This window comes from Haliaeetus albicilla, chromosome Z (genome assembly GCF_947461875.1).
Source record: "Haliaeetus albicilla chromosome Z, bHalAlb1.1, whole genome shotgun sequence".
Classification (NCBI taxonomy): Eukaryota; Metazoa; Chordata; class Aves; order Accipitriformes; family Accipitridae; genus Haliaeetus; species Haliaeetus albicilla.
Genome location: NC_091516.1, coordinates 13,283,136 through 13,305,260, shown reverse-complemented (window position 1 = coordinate 13,305,260; position 22,125 = coordinate 13,283,136). Strand labels below are relative to the sequence as shown.

The 22,125-nt window shown below is 38.3% G+C and overlaps 1 protein-coding gene across 2 annotated transcripts in view; it reads right to left on the bottom strand.

Annotated features, from left to right (window-relative positions):
• AP3B1 (adaptor related protein complex 3 subunit beta 1) overlaps positions 1-22,125 on the bottom strand; it is a 165,201-nt gene that overhangs the window by 22,194 nt on the left and 120,882 nt on the right. For both annotated transcript variants that reach the window (XM_069776334.1, XM_069776333.1), the window contains exons 23-24: positions 9,031-9,262; positions 5,898-5,982 (exon numbers count right to left, since the gene is read on the bottom strand). In XM_069776334.1, the coding sequence (XP_069632435.1) occupies positions 5,898-5,982; positions 9,031-9,262 (317 nt within the window). The remainder of the gene's footprint in view (positions 1-5,897; positions 5,983-9,030; positions 9,263-22,125) is intronic.

Below are 22,125 nucleotides of genomic sequence, written 5' to 3'. Positions count from 1 at the left end.
TTTTAAAAGACTTACACCATTTTCATGATGTAATTCCAAGGATCCCATGAATTTATCTTCTGATGTACTCAATTAAGATGAACAAATGAGAGATGATAATGCTCCCACAGGAACACAGGGAGACTTACCATCTCCATGATAAAAGACACCACAAGACTAACATTCAATCCTTTAGAAGACACAAAGTTTTAACTTTTCTTCAGATGGCTGCGGTGGGAGCAGCTAGCACCTGCTGTTTGAAAACAGTGTCCATTTTCCTTATTCCCCCTCTCTTCTCTCATTTTTTTTTTTTTTAAAGGATTGGCTCCAAAATGTTCAGGGGAAAGAATTTCTCTGCCATAACAAAAGACTTGAGGACAATGATGGCAACATCTTGGTTAAAACTAACACAAGTAATATTATCACTTGTGAATGAGTACTTACAAGATTCCACAATGGCAGTTTTTAAAGTCTTAATTTTCAAAGCTTTTAAAAAATTATTATTCTAATAAGAGGCTGGGGAATATTGTTCTTGCTATTTATATTACAGTTTTTCGTTTCACTCCTAGTAGCTGCTTCACCCAGAATACATCTATCCAAAATGAGCTCATGATTTTTGTCTTGTATTCAAAAAAAGTCCAGAGATGGTAAAAAAAAGAATGGAAATGGAAGAGCAACACACTAAGTTCCTGCAACACACAGAATGGAGAAGTCTAGGAGACTTTGCTCATAGTCTTGCTGAAGAAAGGAAAAGACTGCATCCTGCTTCTACAAGAAAAAAGGCTAGGGTGATATAAGAAATGAGAGTAGTTGTTCATGCCCAGCCTTGCTTTTTCCAGGTCAGTTATCTATCTCGATATAATTGCTTTCTGGAACTGGGTCAACTGACTACTTTAGAGTAACAAAGTAAAGAGAAGAGTACCAGATTGCTTGTCTTAATATCCAACATCTGTAAACAACTTGGTGCTTTGCTGACAAAGCACTAGGGAAGTAAACAGCAAGAAACAAGTGAAAATGCAAGTGACAGTGATGTGAAGACAGTCCTGCATCTCTAATGTTAGTTTTTAATATATTCCATAACACATTCTACCACATAATTTTAATCAGATGCTTTTCTGCATGCATTTACACCTGAATGTATGCTTGCACTCAATACAAATACTGACTGCTACCCAACTGATCTCCTTCATTTACTCCTCTTTGCAGGCAGAAGTTCTGCTTGGGAAGATTCCTACATCAACACAAAGTAAGGTAAGAGAATTTCTCATTGCAAAAAATCTCTTTCTTGGAAAACAAAATTTAGAGCAAAAGCTTCTACGATAAGGTAGAACCTGCAAACAGCAGATTGAGTAAGGTTTTCAAATCTCATTCATGGAATTTACTTCATTTAAGAAAATGCTAGATTCTTCCTGCTACACCAACCTCTTCCGGAATAAAGAGAGCAAAATGGTCTCTTTATACAGTCCAGGGCAGATGAGGCAAACACACAGCTTTCTTTTCTACCAGCATAACAAAAGTAGAAGAGTATGTACAGGGTCCCAGCTCTTCTCATAACACTGGGATATAGGAAATGCCAATATAAGGTAACCAGCCTGTGCTTGTAAAAACATCTGTCGCATGTCACACTATTTTCCTATGATCTCATTATTCTGAGCAAGAACGGAAGGCATAGAAGTTGTTGCTTTCATTCCATTTCTCTTTCTTCTTGGGAGCTCTGATTGTACTCTTTGCACTTAAAACTTGAGAAAACAAGGGGAAGAGATGTTTCCTATGCCAAGTTGTTTCAAAGAGAACTAAACAACATCCTGCATACTTTTCAAAAGAATGGGGAGAATAAAACAGGTTCTCTGTAAATTACTTTTATCTTCAAAGCTGTGGTTCTTTTACAGGTTTGTGAACAGCTAAGAGAATTTGGAAAGGAGATGAAAAGAATAGGGAAGAAGAGGTAAAGACAAGCTTCCTTCCCCAGCTGTTGTAAACAGGACGTTTTACCTTTAGTCACTTGCCTGACACCTACAAAAAGCTGGAGATTTGCCTACTGGGTTCTACAAATGCAGACAGGAATCTGAAATGCTAAACACATGTACACAAAATAGGATACAGGCATGTATATGCTGTAACTCTCTGTTTCTGTAACCTTCCTTGCCTTTCTTCTCTAGGGATTCAAATGTCTTCATTCCAAGGATCCAAGGCCAAATTCTGACATGGCAAAGCTCCCAAATCTTTGTTCAAACATCTAAGGAAACTGGTAAACTCTGAGAAAGACCTCAGAATATCTGAAAAGTAGAAACATGCAGGATAATAAAGATAAAATGAGACACAGCAGTAGGATTGTTAAGATGGTGATTACTAGGAGCTCAAGGATTCAAGAGGAAACACACTGATGTCAAAATATATAAAATCTGACAAGGAAAAAAAAAATCCACAGTCAGTGGAGTACTGCAGTCAACCTGTAACATCAAGGATCCATTCCGATCTTTCTTTTCTGCTCACTGATGCCCACCTGCTTAGCAAAGACTGAGGTCTTTTACTAGGACGGTGAATATACCAATGCTTAACTAGGATTCAACAAGCTACCAGACTACCTTGCATGTGAGTTAGCCAATAACAAATTGCTTTATACTTCTAAGTTGTGTATATCCTGCTTGCAGAATCTGAACAAAGTAACCCAGAAAGAAACACTAACGCTCACAAAATCTTTTAAAAGCCTAAGTTCCTCCATTTATTCCTCTTTAACTTTCTGTTTGAGATGCATTATTGTGCAGAACACCAGTGTGGTGTTCTCTGCAAGGACATGGCACAAGAAAAATAGCAATGAAGAGATGTTCTCCTTATGAGTACATAGTGTTAACATCCTAATACACATTCTAAATGAACGCATTAGGCACAGTTTTCAAGTTAAGGTGTTTCACCTCTTTTTAGACGTGTGATCTTGGTAAGCTTTGCTTAATAAAAATAGTATTTATGAGGGAGGTCTTTCAAAGCTCTGCCCTTCAAACCTCTCTCTATAATGCAGTTTCTCCTTCATTGTCCTTGATTTGTACAACAAATTCAGAATGAGATCTAAATATTTTATTACTCACGTTAGTTTTTTTCTTTATACAGTTTGTACTTATTGAACCACTAGTACAACAGCACATCCCCAAGCAGAAAGGTAGTGTTTGCTATGCAAAACACACAGTCCATGATTGGCATGTAAGACCAATTGATCTACCCATTACCACTATCTCCCTACCCCCACAAGCTTTACTATAAAGCTATTGATTTAAACACTGCCGATCGGTTTCCATTTTCTGATTTTGGGCAGGCCAATTAAGAAAGTGAGTAATTGTGATTACACTGCTTCAGGATCAATTACATTTGATGCAAGACAAAGTGCTCCTCTTAGAACAATGTAAAGAAAATGATTATGATCAGGAACACTTTGCTGCTGAACACGCTTCTAACAAAAATGCAAAATAACTGACAACGTCTTTCATAAAGATATGTTAGCAGGAAATACAAGAATATCGACACCTTTGTGTGCACAGTATTTTAACTACATTTTGACAAACTTCTACAAGTCATTCTTCCTTCTGGATAAAAGCTTTTTAAGAAGTATGACAAGTTAAAAAGGCTGCAGCTGAGTTCTGAGACATCGCCCCCAAAACTTTACACTGCACAATTTCTTCAATGATACTGAAATCAGTAAGAATTTGAACAATACATGTTTTAACAGTAAAACAGCAAATTTAATGCAAAGAACATTTTACCTATTTTTATACTATTTTCTAAGAACTAGTGTCAAAGACACAAGGCCCTATCAATTAGCAAAGGAACAAAGTAAGCAATTCCTATTCTTAATTTAATTTTAAACTTAGCTTGAGCTTTGTCATTGGACTCACATTGTCCAAATCATTAAAATGAATACACCACTGAGGTCTGAGGCAAATCTATTTACAGTGATGTTACTCATAGTCTGGTTGGTGTTCAGGAATATTGATCTGTCTTGTTTGTCTAATAGGAAAATAATAAACAATTACTAGGCAATGTTGGAGAAAGTAATCAGTTTTTATATATCACTAATACAGCAGACCTCCCAAAACATAAAGGTGATGATCTGCATAAAATCAATGTGTTATGCTACATTGCTTATCCTCATCACTGCTAAGATTCTTAGCAATAAATGGTATAAGTTTGGAATAGAATCATTAGTATACTGAAAATATGTACTTGAAAGAAAAATATCTGCTCTATTTAAAAAAGAATGTTCCTACTTGATAAACTGAGCATATTTTATTTAAAAAACCTCAAAATATATTTAGGGAAAGAGAGCCTATCATTCTGAAGCAATTATGAAATTGCATTGCCCAGAAGGGAACCTCCCTTCCCCAAAAAACCTAGCATCAGGCAAGAGTCCGAAGCTGTTTCCAAATTCCAGCAAACAGCATACAGACCAGCTACAATAATGTGATGTACATAAACTACATGCTGCAGACATCTTGCTGGAGGTATTAATATCTTTAAAATGACTATGCATGAGCATCCATTTTACAGGAAAAGGTTTGAGGAGTGGAAAAAAAATTAAATTCAATAGTAAAATCTCTTTACCCCTAGAACAAAAAATCTTATTTTAGCAATGGTTCTTCTGGAGTCATTTGGGTACTTCTCTATTTTTAAGATTATCCTGCTATCTTTAATAACCTGTAAGTTGTGCAAACTGTGCTTAGTAGTAGCACACTAAAATATCTACAGGATTCAAGAAAGGGGTACAGAACATTCTCAGTGGAATTCCCCTAAACTGGAACATGGCAATGTGAATGTCTATTCAATATTCTTTTTTTGCAGAATATAGAAAGTAGCGCTTCTTGCAACAAAATATGTCAAAACCCATTATTTCAAAGTAGTAAAAAAAAAAAATAAATTGTGCAGATCTATTTAGTGCCTTTGCATAGTTTCAAAGACTATATAAGCCTGAATAGCTCTTAAAAGAAGTTGTCTAGCTTTCCCCCACCTGATCATTCTAATGTTTGGACACTGTGATGTGACTATAAATTTTCTCTGGTTTCAAATGCTAGTTTATAACAGAGTTCTCACTGGGTGAACAGGTTCCCTGCTAGCCTAGAATGCAACAGGAACTCATACAAAGGAGGATCCTTAATGTGCCAGTAATGAGGATACGAAGTGTAAATCAGGAGTATAAGACAAAATCTAGTTGGCCAGCCAGTTACTTGTTTTTATTCTCTCTCTAATACTTTAAAAGAATCTACAGCATGAGGAATAAGCTTCTTTGGCCAGCAAATTCTGGGGTTGGTTTCACGCAGTCACATTATATAGATCACAAACAGCCATAATAAGCACTCAAGGTAGTAAAATTACTGACACTATGTGCTTTTTTGCTTGTGATTTCTTACAAGGAAGAACACACACAAAACACTCCAGCAGAATAGTCAGACCTGACCGGTCCCTTCAAGGTGGTGTTATCAAGAAGAATCCCAAGAAGAGGGGGAAAACAAAAAATAAAGCTCAGAAACAAAGTAATTCTAAATCTGAAGAGGAGTTCATGCTTCTGCTTGGTATCATTTACACCAAGGGAAAAACAGGACATCCCAAACACAACCTGTCAAAGAGTTTTTGAACTTATACATGTGATTCCAAACATAGATTTGAGGTTCCCATCAAATCTGTGTTTTTAGAAGCAAGTGTTAAAAAAAATTGGAAGCCTAAGGAAAACTGATAATCCATGTAATAGTAAAACCAAACACTAATTATGTCTTTTTTCTCTAAAAACATCTTGGGTATACATCACGTTGTGAACTGTTGTTCAATTCTTTAAATACTTAATGAACAGCAAGTACGCTACTTCCAAGTAAACTTCCAATACACACTACTTTTGCCTTTCAAGAACAAAAAATTACCCTCTCTCCCCAAGAACTCACCATAACTGGAAACTGGCCATCTGAGCAGAATCACAGAAGTCAATACCCATTGAAACTGTAATGGATCCCGCAGGCTCAAGGCACTCTACATGAAAACATTTTGAACAGGTAAAGTACACATGCAAAGCAACAGAAGATCCCAGATGCAAACCCCCAAACTCCACATAATTAGAAAACCTATATTAAAAAAAAAAAAAAGCTCCATAAAAAAGAGTCAATACTTGTAGTTTTATTTCAAGTAGGCATCACTCAAAACACTTGCATGTTTAAGTGTCTTGGATTGTCCTTCCCCAGTTTATGCACATCAGATGTTGCCATTTCAATCTTACAGCCCCACCATCAACAAAATAAAGATTTGTATTAGAAAAGCTAGGAAAATTATTTACAGCAAAATATATTGAAGTTACATCCTTTTACTTGTGTACACATCCAGCACTGAGATTTCATTTTCACTAACACCAGTTTGCAAATTCAGTTAATAAATAGTAAAACACAACAAATATTAATAAAATTTACATTACTACACACATTAATGGAAAAAGAAGTGAACTTAAAATATTTCATGATTAGTGTGGTTTACTTATTTCTCAATATTCTGCTTGCATTAGTTATGGAAGAGAGTAGAAAGATCATGAACCCAAAATGGAAGATAATTTTGTGCTTTACAAGCAGTGCAGACTGAAGCACTTCTCAAAGTAAGGTATCAAGAGACATGCTCATTCTTAGTTTTTTGGCTACATCAGTATACTGTTTCCTCAATGTTGTAGAGATAAGATGTTTTAGAGGTATTAAAAACAAGCATTGGAGCAGAGTTTGACTTCTCAAGATTACAAGAAAGAAAACCTAAAAGCACAGTTAAAAGAGAGGAATTCAAATAAAAATGATTGGGCAGGCAGAAAAATGTCTAATTTCTAGTTTATTCATTAATGTATCTGACCATTTTCAGTAACTGAAGAGTAGGCAACTGCTCCATGACAAAAGGAAACAAAATTTAACTCTATCAAGTTCTGAAAAATACGAAAACATGGAGGTGATACAGCTAGGCAAAGATTAAACTAATGCTAGGGAATGAATAGAAAACAAAGTATTTCAAGAAGTCTGTGTTAAAGCACTGAAAGATTACAGGCTCCAGCTCAAATTCAGACTAAACTCTACCAAAGTCTTTGAGCTTAATGTTTTCAAACAGGGTTTCAAAGGCACCTAGCCAACAAGAAAATACTGCACACAAGGACTTCGGTGAAATAATTTGGCCCGTTTCCACTGGCAAAATCAGGACAATTGCCAAGGGCAATTGCAGTGATGGAGGCAAAACTAGACTTATACTCCAGTACGAATACCTGTCTACACTGACACTTCTTCTGTTGGTTCTGCTGGGCAAGTTACAGGATGTGTTTTCCAAATGCTGGAAACACAAAAGGTAGTAAGAACAGGGCATATAAACCAAATTATAGATAAAGTGACAAAGCAACAGAAAATTTGCATTCGAGCAAGAAAAGCAACATTTTGGAAGGAACTACAGAGCTTATTTTCTGCAGAAGAAATCAACAGCTTCAGAGCACAGATACACAATAATCTCTTTCTTGGGGAAATAAATACTTTAAAGGGTAGGATTGTCTTGTGGAACTCAAGAAACATGAACTGGATAACTTATTAATTCCAGATTTTTTTCATGTTTTTTACATGAGGGAAGTGAATGCTACTGTTCAGTGTTATTGTGAGTACAGTATCTCCTGATCTTATTTAGAGTAATACTAGTCTTCTACTTGTAAGCCTTTGTGACTATTTCTTTAAATGTTTAAAGGGAGGGATATACAATTAGGCTGATGGTCAAAACTAACTTGAAATCAGAACTCTGCTCTGGTCTTGTTATCTTGAAGAATAAACAACAAACAGTTCACTTAACACAAAAATTACTAACTTTCCTAAAAGTAACTGTCTTGATCAAGTATGTAGCATTATCAAAATACAAATGGTTCCAAAATTTTAACTCTGAAATAAACTGTAGCATTGTACAAGTACTTTTGTAGCTATTTGCTGTAAATCTGTGTAGCCTTTTCAATGTTAAGAAGATAAGTATTTCAATAGCATACAGCAATTTAATACCAAAACATCTTTTTAAAAACTGAAAACAAAGAATACTCTTTACTTCACTGTTGTGCTTTAAGAACTTGTTTCTGTATTCTTCTGACATGATACAGATTCACATAATAAGGTAGCTCATTAAAGGAGAAGTAATGTGTCTAAAGTACAGGAGCTTGTGTCAAAAAGAAGTGTGTCTATCCTTTCCATTTATATTATGAAATAGGGACACTTTTGTTCCTTCTGTCTACACCACAATGTCCTAAAACAAACAACTGCTGAGAAAAGAAAGCAGATTGTGTGCACAGGTACTACCCTTGAATAAAAGTTGCTACAATCTGTGTTCTTTCTCAGGTTTTCTACTCTTTTCCACTAACAAATTTAGCAAAACAGAATCCTAATCAGAAGGTAGACAGTAAACCAATTTAGGTTAGGGCTGACTAGAGCATTGCTTTCTACCTAGTCTAAGAAGCCACACTTTGTGGAAGTATGGTAGATGCAAACTAGACTAAAACATATACTTCCACCTCACTGCCAAAAGCTCACAAGGGAAACAATGACAATACTCTGAGCCTCCAAAATAAATATTACATCTACAAATGTTTTTTAAAGCTTGGAAAGAAAATAATTGTGAATACATAAATCAAAACCTCATTCTTAAGAGTAGCCCATTACAGCCATCCTGGACTAAGGCTGTAAGAGAAGCAAAATTTGTAGGGAGACAGAAAAACTTTATTGTATCAACTGGAACTGATATAATATAATTGATATTTGAACAAGCAGGTAGGCTTTCAGGCATGGAAGTTCTGATCTAAGGAGTTATTTTCAAAGTCAAATACAAGCAGTGGAAAGCTGAATGAAGTCTTTGTTAAAATCAGATTATCTAAGAAAAGACAGTAGCATGAGAGTGTGTGTGTATGTATACAGACATATGTGTATGTCTGTATACATACATATATATGAGTATACATATGACTATGCAAAACCACTTTCCTATATTTGAAATTTTGCAAAAGGTTAAGATTCTGTATTTTTAAAGATAGGACTGGATTACCTATTGGATTAAACTCATGCATCCTCATGCCTGGAGGCAATTTCTTCTCCTTGATGTGAATATTCTCTATCTTTTGATCAGTTGTATTTGTTACTGTCACTTGCACAGATACCATACGATCACCAAAAATGCCTGGCTGTCTTGAGAAGTGATAATGAGCTGCTAATCCTTTTCCACTCATTCGATGAAGCAGTTCATGTGTTTTTGTTGGCACAGAGACTGGGGCAGCGACCTGTTAAGTATAAAACAACAGTTGGTGAATGTTGTGAGTGAAGAACAGATAAAATGACAATTAAATATTGCACTTTTCACTCAGCTAGAATGCCTGCTTTCTAGTCGGAATTTTAGTGAACTAGAAACATGTAAGGACATATTCAAATGCATAAAAAAATTGCAGTAATAGATATCAGATAGTAAAGCCTAAAAATAACACTTCTGGTGCTGAGAAATAGCAGCTTTAACTTTGTTGTATTTGCCTCACTTTCCATTATAAATCTGTTTTCAATATTTTAACTCTACAGTTATCAACTAAATTATCAGAAGTTTTTTTTTATGAGTTACAGTTAAAATAATTGTTTCCAACAAGAAGTCTCTTTCAATTCTGTACATCAGAACTCAAGGGTGACCCCAAGCCCGCTATGTACTGTGAAAGTATGATGAAAAATTGTCCTCTCCTTCTCTTGTTAAAACCACAAAAAATGTTGCCTAACAATTACACCAATCAAATACTAAAACCCCAGTTGTATGGAGCAGAAGCATGTTGCCACTTTTTTAACAGTCTTGCTGCAACAAGCAGTAAGAGAAATCCCCAAAATGTTTGGGTCCATTCTATCCTGAAGAAGTAGCTTGAGTGAAAGATGTTCAGTGTGCAAACAAATTCCCAGAAGATACTGCTGATAAGGAAATCTGAAATCATGAGCTCAAAAGTACAAAAGTAAGGAATATGCGGAAAACTGCAGAAAAGTGAATTTGAATTCTTTAAACAAGTTTTAAGGAAAGGTTAGGAAATTACATGAAAAGTAACACCACACAAACAGAATATGGAGGTTGAAAAAGCCAAACGCTCAGCAAAAAAATCCCATTTCTCTGGTCAATGCACTATGAGCTACTGTTAGATCTATTAGCTATCTGTTAGATATATCTGTTTATCTGTTTCCACAGATGAGAGTCCATCTTCTCTTGCCCTACCCATAGCCCTGAATGTGTAACTAAGTGAAAGAGAAAACTGCAAATAGCAGCATGTTCAAGACTCCAAGCAGCTAAGCAAGGAGAATGGGCTTTTATCTTGCCTTTCCTACAAAACTCTTACAGTTTGCTACATTTTCCTGAACGCCACAATTAACATTGAGGGGCTGATCTGAAGACTTGGTAAATGCTTCCAGTAATAAGGGAAGCTGGTAAGAACTGGGATTTAAACCCACAAAGTGTTACAGAAATGGGAAAGTATGTGGAAAACATAAGGCTGTAAAGAATCCTGTTGAAAAACTTCAGAAGTTAGAGAGCACATCACAAACTTGATCTTAATCTCCAAGCACCAGCTTCTGAACTGGAAAGGCAGGCTAGTAATATCCATCACCTTAAAGGAGTATCTGTAAAGATCAATTAATAAATGTTTAGAAGTGTGAGCACTACACTGACGAAAGCTGAAGAAAACTATATAAGGAACTGATTTGAGTGTGTATTCAGAGGTGGCTTTGGAAGGTGCATTAAGTTTCATACATATCATAACTGAATGAAGAATAATGAAGGAAAAAAGGCAGAAAGGCTTCCCATTCCCTCGAAACTCAACCACTAGTGGCTGGCTGGGCAGGGCCAGCTCGATTGGCAGATCCTCTAGTATTAACTAACCAGGTGGCTTTTGCTAAATATGTATCCCAATGTTTGAAAGTCTCACCCCACATTGCTTTCAATGTAGTTTTTAGCAGTCCATTGTATTGTTCGATTTTCCCGGAGGCTGGTGTATGATAGGGGATATGATACACCCACTCAGCGCCATGCTCTTTGGCCCAGGTGTCTATGAGGTTGTTTTGGAAATGAGTCCTGCTGTCTGACTCAGTTCTTTCCGGGGTCCCGCGTCACCCTAAGACTTGGCTTTTCAAGGCCCAGGATAGAATTCCGGGCAGTAGCATGGGGCACGGGATATGTTTCCAGCCATCTGCTGGTTGTTCCCACCATTGTAAGCAGGTCGCTTGCCTTGGCATGTGTGTGGGAGTGTGATATAGTCAATCTGCCAGGCCTCCCCGTATTTCTATTTCAGCCATCGCCCTCCATACCACAGGGGCTTTAACCACTTGGCTTGCTGAATTGCAGCACATGTTTCACATTCATGGATAACCTGTGCAATAGTGTCCATGGTCAAGTCCAACTCTTGATCATGAGCCCATCTAAATGCTGCATCTCTTCCCTGATGGCCTGAGGGATCATGGGCCCACTGAGCTATAACTAACTCACCCTTATGTTGCCAGTCCAGGTCCACCTGAGCCACTTCAATCTTAGCAGCCTGATCCACCTGCTGCTTGTTTTGATACTCTTCAGTGGCTCAACTCTTGAGTACACGAGCATCTATGTGATGTACTTTTACCACTAGCTTCTCTAGCCAAGTGGCAATATCTTGCCACAGTGCAGCACCCCAGATGGGTTTGCCTCTACGCTGCCAGCTAATCTGCTTCCATTGCTGTAACCACCCCCAGAGGGCATTTGCCACCATGCGTGAGTCAGTATAGAGATAGAGCACTGGCCACTTCTCTCTTTCAGCAATATCTAAAGCTAGCTGGATGGTTTCCACCTCTGCAGACTGGCTCAATTCACCTTCTCCTTCAGCGGTTTCTGTGATCTGTAGTATAGGACTCCATACAGCACCCTTCCACCTCTGATGTTTTTCCACAATGCGACAGGACCCATCAGGGCATATTGTCTCTCATTTTCTGACAGTTTATTATACAGTGGAGCCTCTTCAGCACGTGTCACCTACTCCTCTGGTGATATTCTGAAATCTTTGCCTTCGGGCCAGTCCATGATCACTTCCAAAATTCCTGGGTGACTGGGGTTTCCTATGCAAGCCCATTGTGTGATCAGCACAGCCCACTTACTCCATGTGGCATCAGTTGCATGATGTGTAGGTGGGACCTTCCCTTTGACATCTAGCCCAGCACCGGCAGTCAGGGTGTTAAGAGGAGCTGTGTTTCAGTACCAACCACTTCTGAGGCAGCTCGAACTCCTTCCTATGCTGCCAGTATCTCTTTTTCAGTTGGAGTATAGCGAGCCTCGGATCCTCTGTATCCCCAACTACAAAAGCCCAGGGGTCAGCCTCAGGTCTCCCCAGGTGCTTTCTGCCAGAGACTCCAGGTAGGGCCATTATCCCCAGCTGTGGTGTAGAGCACATTTTTAACATCTTGTCCTGCCCAGACTGGCCCAAGGGCTACTGCATGAACAATCTCCTGTTTAATTTGTTCAAAGGCTTGTCATTGTTCGGGGCCTCATTTAAAACTGTTCTTCTTCCAGGTCACTTGATAGAGAGGGCTTACAATCATACTGTAATTTGGAATATGCTTCTCCAAAAACCCACAACACCTAAGAAAGCCTGTGTTTCCTTTTTATTAGTCTGTGGAGACATAGCTGTTATTTTGTTGATCACATCCATGAGGATCTGACGATGCCTGTCTTGCCATTTTATTGCTAAAAACTGGATCTTGGGTGCAGGTCCCTTGACCTTACTTTGTTTTATGGCGAAACTGGCTTTCAGGAGGATTTGGATTGCTTTCTTCCTTTTCTCAAAAACCTCTTCTGCTGTGTAGTCATATGTGTAGCATATGATGATGCCATCAATGTATTGCAGGAGTTCCAGCGCTTCACCCTGTTCAGTGCAGTCTGGATCTGTCCATGGCAAATGGTGGGGCTGTGTTTCCACCCCTGGGGCAGTCGATTCCAGATGTACTGGATGCCCCTCCAACTAAAAGCAAACTGTGACCAGTACTCTGCTGCCAAAGGGATTGAGAAAAACACGTTAGCGATATCAATTGTGGCATACCACTTGGCTGCCTTTGACTCCAGTTCATATTGAAGTTCTAACAAATCCCATGGCAGCACTCAGCAGAGGCGTGACTTCATCCAGGCCATGACAGTCTACTGTTAGTCTCCAGCCTCTATGATATTTCCAGACTGGCAATATGGGACTATTAAAGGGTGAGTGAGGTTTGCTGATCAGTCCTTGGCTCTCCAGTCGACAAATCAGCTTATGGGTCCAAATCAGGGAGTCTTGGTTGGTGTGATATTGCCGGTGGTGCACCACTGTGGTAGCAGTTGGCACCTGTTGTTCTTTGACCCTCAGCAACCCCACACTCGAAGGGTCCTCAGAAAGACTGGGCAAGGCGGACAGCTGTTCAATTTCCTCCATCTCCAAGGCAGCTATACCAAAAGCCCAACAGTACCCCTTTGGGTCCTTGAAATACCCTCTCCTGAGGTAGTCCATGCTGAAGATGCAGAGGGCCTCTGGACCAGTCACAGTGGGGTGATTATGCCACTCACTCCTAATTAGACTCACTTCAGCTTCCACCACAGTTACCTGCTAGGATCCCCCTGTCACACCAGAAATACAGATGGGTTCTTCCCCTTTATAGCTTGATGGCATTAGGGTATGTTGTGCATCAGTGTCCACTAGAGCCTTATACTCCTGTGGGTCTGATGTGCCAGGCCATTGAATCCACATCATCCAGTAGACCCAGTTGTCCCTTTCCTCCACCTGGCTGGAGGCAGGGCCCCTCTAATCCTGGCGACAGCATTCATTACTTTTTGCAAACGTGTATCAGAAGTCCCTTCAAGAGGATCAGAAATGACATCAGCCCTTTTATAGTCTGTCATGGGAACTGCTCGCTGGCAACTGGAACGGCATTTTTCCAGGAGGAATCCTCTTTTCCAATTGCTTTTTCTCACAACTCATGTACCCACGCATCTAGGGTTGAGGAAGGTTCTCCATCCCGCTTCCTCATGTCCTCTCCATGGTCACACAGGTAAAACCACAGGGTACCCCATTGTATGTACCTTCTATTTCCTCTCTCTTGAGCAGAGGAATGCTTACTCCTAATAGCTGCGATGCAGGCCTGTACAAGTGGGAAGAAGGACATATCCACTTTGAATTGCTGGAACTCCCAGGACAGTTCCTCTACAGCCGAGACACAGGCCCGTAGGGAGGAAGAGAGACTTCCTTCGTATTGCCGGAGTTGGACAGCCACTTTGTCCACCATTTGTCCATTGCCTTCTTTCCAGGACTTTACTGGAAAAGAAATGGTTGTATGCCAACCATGTAAAGTTGGCATGCAACAGTGGTGTTAAAGAATTTTCAAACATGGGTTTCTCTAGGTTTGCTTTATTAACAACTCAGAGTTGGGCCATTCACTCAGGTGGTGGCCCAACTCTGAGTTGTTAATAAAGCAAACCTAGAGAAACCCACATCTGAAAATTCTTTAACAGTGGTGCACTTCGTAGAAACTTCCACCACATGGACTTTGTGCATTGGACTTCATCTGGATCTGTGGGTGACTGCTCATTTTCTGGATCATTGTAAATCACCTCCAGCATGGCTAATTCCCTCAGGTACTGGATAACTCTTTCCATGGTGGTCCACTTGCCTAGGTGACATGTAATATCTTCCTTGAAGGGGTATATTTCCTTCACACCTGACAGAAGTTGCCTCCAGAAGTTGAGGACTTGTGTTTTTCTCCCAATCGCCTTGTCAATGCCCCCTTCCTTAGACAGGCATCCTATCTGCTTGGCTTCCCTACCTCCTAATTCCAAACTACTGGCCCCATTATCCCAGCATCGGACCAGCCAGGAACAACGTGCTCACCTGGATGGTGGCCAAAATCTTTTTGCATATCACACAACTCACTCAGGGATAGAGATTGGGTGATTATTTCGGGTTCTGCCTCTTCCTCCTATTCTTGTGATGACCCTGGTTCACCTTCATATCTCACTAAGCAAACTGATTTGTGTATTTCTTCTTCTGTATAGGGGTGACTGATACTGCCACAGGTTGGTTCTCTGGTTCAGCCGCAGTGCCTGTTGATCTGTTTTCCCTCCTTTCCCCCTGAGGGTGCTGCATAATATCAAGCAGTGTTTGGCAGAAACGGGTCAGGGCCCAGCACAGTGCGGTAAGTTGTGCCTCTTTGGAATAGTCACAGCATTTTCCTTTCAAATATTCTATCACTTTATCAGGGTCCTGTAGTTGTTTGGGAGTGAAGTTCCAAACTGTTGGAGGTGAAAAGTTCTCTGGATACCTGCCCATACTATCCCACATGCCATGCCACCCATGATTATCCAGTCTTGAGGAGGAATTCTGGGTGGTATTGTTAAAAAGCTTTTTTGTAGCCCTAAACAAGAACCGAAACACATTCAGGAGACATAGCGATTACAGCGTGTTGGCTTGTGCATCCCAAGGATATTAAAAATTCTCAAAAGCTGTTGTAATTACCCTGAAGGAGAAAGGGGAGGTGAATGAATGGGAGGAAGTATCCCCCTCCCACCCCCGTGACTTCCCCATAGATTGGGTGCGACTACCAATAAATTCCGATAGAAGGCACCTGAGGTATGGGAATGACATCAGTGCTGCATACAAATACCAGCTTAACCTCATGACCAGTGATGCAATCATTTCATTAAGTTGACATTACCCAGTATAGCAAAATGATAATCCTGACCCCTCTCCCAGAGGTGATAAACATCGCCGCAGGCAATACATAGTGCATATAAGAACATACATAACGCCACCATGTGAACAAATGAACCAACATTGTGACCAGCAGCTATTTAACTAATATAAGAGATGTGTATAACAAACTTGATTTAACATGCTGTGGCCAGATGTGTTGTTATCTCAATCCTTCATGCCCCATGTTGGGTGCCCCAAAGGACTGTCGTGGTTTCAGCCCAGCTGGCAACAAAGCACCACGCAGCAGCTCGCTCACTCCTCCCTGCCCCCTCCAGTAGGATGGGAAGGAGAATTAGAAAGGAGAAAGAAAAAAAATTAGAACCTTGTGGGTTGAGATAAGGACAGTTTACTGGGACAACACAAGGAGAGAAGTTACAACAATAGTACTAATAAAAGAATATACAGAACAAGTGATGCACAGTGCAACTGCTCACCACCCGGAACCCAACACTCCCCATTTATATACTGAGCATGATGGCACACGGTATGGAATATCCCCTTGGCTAGTTCAGGTCAGCTGTCCCGGCTGTGCCCCCTCCCAGGTTCCTGTGAAAATTAACTCTGTCCCAGCTGAACCCAGGACACCCCCGTTAAAACCATTTAAACCATTGATGAACTAACAAGTAAAACTTAAGTTTTAAGATGCAATTTAAATCTTATTTTTAGGTTTAAGCTTAGCCTTCACCTTTTAACATTTAAATCAATTTGAGCTGGACATGCATAATAGAAAAGTTATTTCATGAAATGGCTCACCCATTTTTCATTAACAAGCTTAGGAAGTATGTTTTATTCATGTTAAAACAAGTATTTTGAAGTACACTAGCTTCTCTGTGTTAACATATAGTGGTTTTATTAACAGTATTTATTAATAGGAATGAAAATATAAAAGGTTAGTAGTCAGAAGTCCAACATGTAGATACATATGCATACATACAGCAAAAATCCCTCACCATACTTAAATTGTAACACTGACTCAAATTTACTGAAACCTTCCTGTGATTTTTAGAGATTTTAATCTATGCCCCTTTCAGCATTACTGCTCATGTTTCAGTCATAATTTCAGTCGTGAGTCCATCCAATTTTATTTTCAATATCATAGTATACAGAGGAACAGACACGCAAAGGACAGTCAGAATAATGACATTATGTTTAAACCCTCTTCCTTCCTGTAGAACATTAATTTTCAGTTGCATTTAACGTGTCAGTACTAGAAATAAAATGTATATAAGCTGAACAAAGGAATTTAGTTCTGGAAAATGAGAATTCTCAAGCCCTCTACTTGCTACCAAGGGTTCTGAGCTGGCAAAGGTTGGTGTGACTGTAATGCAGTCTATTTAACAGTTGCATCAGTCTAGTAAACAGAGTTTTTTGTTTTAATTCTAAAATTTTTAACGCATACAATTGCAATACTTGAAGAAACCCATAGGGCTGATACCTGCAATCACTCTGGGGTTAAAATAATCCTCCACAGAGTTAATAGAACAAGAAGCATCTAGTAACCAGAAGATAATCCCCTACAAATCTTACACAGCATATGTTTAAATAATAGAAGTCGTTTGTGTACCTTTGGATGGTTTATGAAAATAACCAATCAATTCTGCAGACACAACATTATTTCTAAAGGAAATCTATGTGACTCATGATGCCTGCAGATACACAGAGACAAACCACACATATTTTACCAGTTTATTACAGTAAGCAAATAAGCGTGGAATGAGAGTGCACATAACTGTCTACTTAACGCTTACTGAAACATTTATAAGAGCTGTTATCTCCCTAATAACAGACAGACAGTGTGCAATTTTAGAGAGGAGAAAAGCTTCATATTTTTTAACACTTCACTAAAAAGTAACTGAAGAGTGTAAAATGAAAAATACTCTGTGCAGTTAGCTGGTAATGGACCATATTATCAACTCAAGTTAGATTTATAGGATACAAACTAGTCACTAATAGTTATTTTATGACATAGCGTGTCTGCTTTTTTTGGGTAAAGATTATTAAGATTAAACTTGCAAAACTTTTTTTTTTATACAGCTGTTTAGAATGACAGAAATAAAAAAATTAAAATACAGACTGTTCTCCCACACCATTTTGACTGCAAGCCACCAGGAATTAAAAGTCAGTGTATGGACTTCACAGTGATATTGTATGGGAACGCTGAATTGGTACAAGTTAGACTGGCCCCCACACTAACTGCACATGTTGGAAGATGATCCATCACCCTAAAAAAAGCTGCAAATCTTTTTAAACTACTTCTTATATAAGAACAAGAAGGTCAACATTAGGATTTTGCCTTAGAAGTCCCCCACTCATTAACCACATAAAGGGAAAAGTGTAAGATCACTGACAGTAGTTTTGGCCTTCTTTATCACAAGAGAGCTCACTAGTTACAAACCACTGAATCCTCTGCACGTGAACATGCTTCTTTTTGCAAGCTCAGTAAGTCCTTAATAACTAAGTTTAAGTTAATACAAAAACCTATTTTCCATAATTATTTAAAATAAAAAGCACGACAGGGTTTATTAAACCTACTACAGAAAACAGAGCTGGACAGACTTTCCTGAATGAAGTATTATTATTGTTATTAAACACAAAATTATGTCTGTTGTCTTTCTTCTTTTGTATTTTTTCCTTAGCTAATAATGCTGTAATAATAAACATAGATTAATTTTTGATCCTGATTCACAAATGTATGTATGTTTGGATAAAACATATATTATTGGAAAAAAATACTTGCTTCCAAGAATGATGATAATTATAGTTTTATTCTTCTAAATTACATTCTGTTAAAGCGGTGGACTGAATCATTTAATCTAAGCAGCCTTTCTAGCACCCTCCTATTGGCAATATCCATGACATAATCCAAGAATTACCTACTGAGCTGTGAGAGCTATATCCTCTCTTATACTCACTGTAAGGCTATGCTCCAGTAACTCCGCAACAGCTATGAGGAGAAGGGCTATCACATAGCCTAGCTACATTTACATGATCTTTCAGCTGAGGCTATGAGAGCAACTTAACTATGATTTTATAGTATTAGGAGAAATATGGAAAACCAGGCAAACAAAGGAAAGATAACTACTGGCAGGAAACAGTATATTCATGATCTTTTGCTCCATTACCACTTACATATTACTCATAGTCACAAGGCAATGTCTTCCTTACATAGCTCTTAAAAAATAAAGAATTAATAATTCATGAAAAGATATAATAAAAAGCAAACAAAGAATTGCAGAAGGAATGTCAGCATCCTACTCTGCATTATTTCAAGAGACTGTAGCAAATCCCAGCATTAGAGCATACTTAAGTGATGCTAATATGGATTGCAAAACTAAGGACAGCATCCCTCTGATAGGGGGCAGGGAAACCAAGCAAGCAAGCAAGCTCATATTTTCTGCAGTCTAGAAAAGCAACCGGATACCAAGATTCAATTTGGGCTAATTTATCTAGACATACAGACATCTGAGGACATCATGTCAAATTCTGGAAAATACTTAAAATAACTTTCCATCAAAGGCACATTTAACTGCTGTGTATCTACTAAACACCTTCCAAAAGCCATGTCTGCTAGGAAGTCCTTCAATTTCTAATACATCCTAACTCCCTTCTTTTTGCATTGTCACCAACTTTTAGGCTCCACACTTCCCTAAATGATTAATATCTCAATGACTCTAATTGAAAATTAGCATATTAATGCTCATATCTTTAAATCAGTACTGGTTTCAGACAATTCCAGACATCAGAAAGCGAGTTCCAAAAATTCTTACCGAATTTCAACATTGATAGAATAATACTTTTGTCTCTAAAAACTTGCAAGGAAAATATAAACCAAAACCACCCAAATAACTCCCACTGATTTTTAAATCACACAGAGATTAATCTCAAACAAAAGAGCACTTTTATTATACTGCCCAGTCTGCCTCTGTAAGGCTGCCAAAATTAATCCTTTTCTCTGCCCTTTTTTAGTCCAATATTTGTATGATCTCAAATAGGTATAAATTCATCCTTTCAAAGAGTAGTGTGTTCACAGTTCTCTCAACCTGATAATCTAGAGATGATCAAAATCTTCCATGTTATTAAATTATCCCTTTTTCAATATTTTTATGTCCCTTAGATTTTTCTATGGTTCTTTCAAAATATAGCCAACTAGACAGATTTCCAGTAACTCTGTATCACTAAAAAGTATTGCTCTTAGAGCATAAAAATGACTAAATGATATAAAGGAACTAGAATCAGGCCTTAACCTGGAGTTCATGAACAGCAGAAAACTCTATTAATCCCATACCGGATTAATCAAGCACTTTTAAAACTGAGTGTGTACTTGTTTTGTATTTTACGTGTAGCTGGGGGCGAGTGAGACAGATTGCATTGTGCATGTATAATAGAGCTTTAAGCTTTATTAAGCTTATATATATAAGCTTAATAATGCATATAAAACCAGGCTTTTATAAGCTTATGTATATTATAACAACACATGGTTTTGTTCAAGATTTGCCATCTTTGCCTTCTCCTTCTGCTGAGCATTATGAATCACATGAATAATCCAATGAAAATACCAGTGAAGTCTTTTAAAAAGCCACATAAGAAAGAATTTCAGTAGCAACAAAATGGGAATACTCCTATGATTAAGTCAGGGTTATTACACAAACATGAAGGAAAGGGATGGACTCTGTCATAATTACAGGCCACAAACCTTGGTATAAATTCAGACATGCACATTTTCCCCCATAGGGTACTCTGGGATCACCAGTGCACCATGAAAAGGGCTTGAACAGATACTATGGGAGAATTTTCTTTTAACTGCATTTGCAGAAAATTCCTATACCCAAGGGCTTAAACTCTATCCCAATCCAGGTTTCAACTTCTAAAAAACAGTGACCAAATCAAATGGTGAAATTCATATCTGTGCATGGGAGACCAAGATTTACTATCATTTTGTCCTATGTACGCTTCTACGAAGCGAAAAGCGGACGGTCTGGTGGCTGATCCATGCGTGTGACTTTCATCAAGCAGCATGGTATTTTAAACTCCTCTGCAATAGTCATTAGGTGTTTCAAGGAAAAGGCATTCTCCCAATATACAAGCAAGTAATTTACTTCAATTTAGTGATTCGACCCTTCCACTGACCACCTAACTGGAAAGTCTGAGGATTATCTGAAGTAGTTTAACAGTTAGAAAAACAGAATAACGTGGCAGCCTCACCTTGCGTCCTAATTATGAATTTGAAATAGTGGATGCTGCTGAGAGGGATTAATACAGATTTTGGCATTGAGTCTAAATGACTTCAAAGAAGTTCCTACAAATGGTTTCTAATATATTCTTTTGATTTTGACAAACAGCCAGTACTCTAGAGACCTCTAAAGTGAAAACATACTGAACCCTACTGGCTATAATGTATAATTTTACAGTTAGGGTTATACTATAACAACTCCTGAATATTGGTTTCTTCCAACAGAAGCACCTAGTTCAAACTTTCCCCCAGAAAAGGACCTCTTGTGTCAGGGTAAGTGTAATATAAGTTGAAACACTTACTACATAGTATTACCTACAAGCCAAAGTGAACTCAGCCTATAATATGCTATATTTGAAATCTAGCACAGATATTTACGAATGCTAAAATGTAAATTACATCTTTGCTGGCTTAATACAACTATATTTACATCTTGTTCACTATATTTTTGTTGAAGAATGCAACATGTTATTTTGGCTTCTGTCAGAATGATCCTAATGCACAGTAACCCACCTGCAAGGACAAAAATCCCAAATCAGCACTGAACTTGCTGCACATATACATCTATATTAGCACTTCCTCAATGTGGGTGTAGAATCTCTGCATGTACAGGAATACATCTCTTATACATGATATTGATGTTCCAATTTTCCCCAAGTTTTATTTCATATTATGCATAATGTTTTAACCCGAAAAAATCCATATTCCTTAGTTTCCGAAAATTACAGTTGACCTAACTGAGACCGTTGCTAAAATACAGCTCTTCTGTGTTTTGTTTTTCTTAAGCTTCACTTTTTGGCCTTAAAAGGAAAGGAAAAAAAAAAGACCATCTGATACAGTTCATAGTCTGTTAATAGACAAAGAGGACTATTTATAACCAGTTACCTTCAGTTTCTTTGTTTAAATTCAGAAGCACACTTCTTTTTTCTGGACTTAGAAAAAAAATTTGTGGCATCAAATGACTTATTCAGCCTCCATGAGGACACTTCTTTTCATACTAAGAAGAAATGCCACTCACTCCCATCCACACACAGCTCAGAGTAATGTAAGCAACAACACGCACAGCATACTGCAAACAAAAAACCTCACCCCATGGTTATCTCTAATAAAGGCTGTACTGTACAGACACAGATCCTGAATGTAAGCATGCTGCTTTACACAG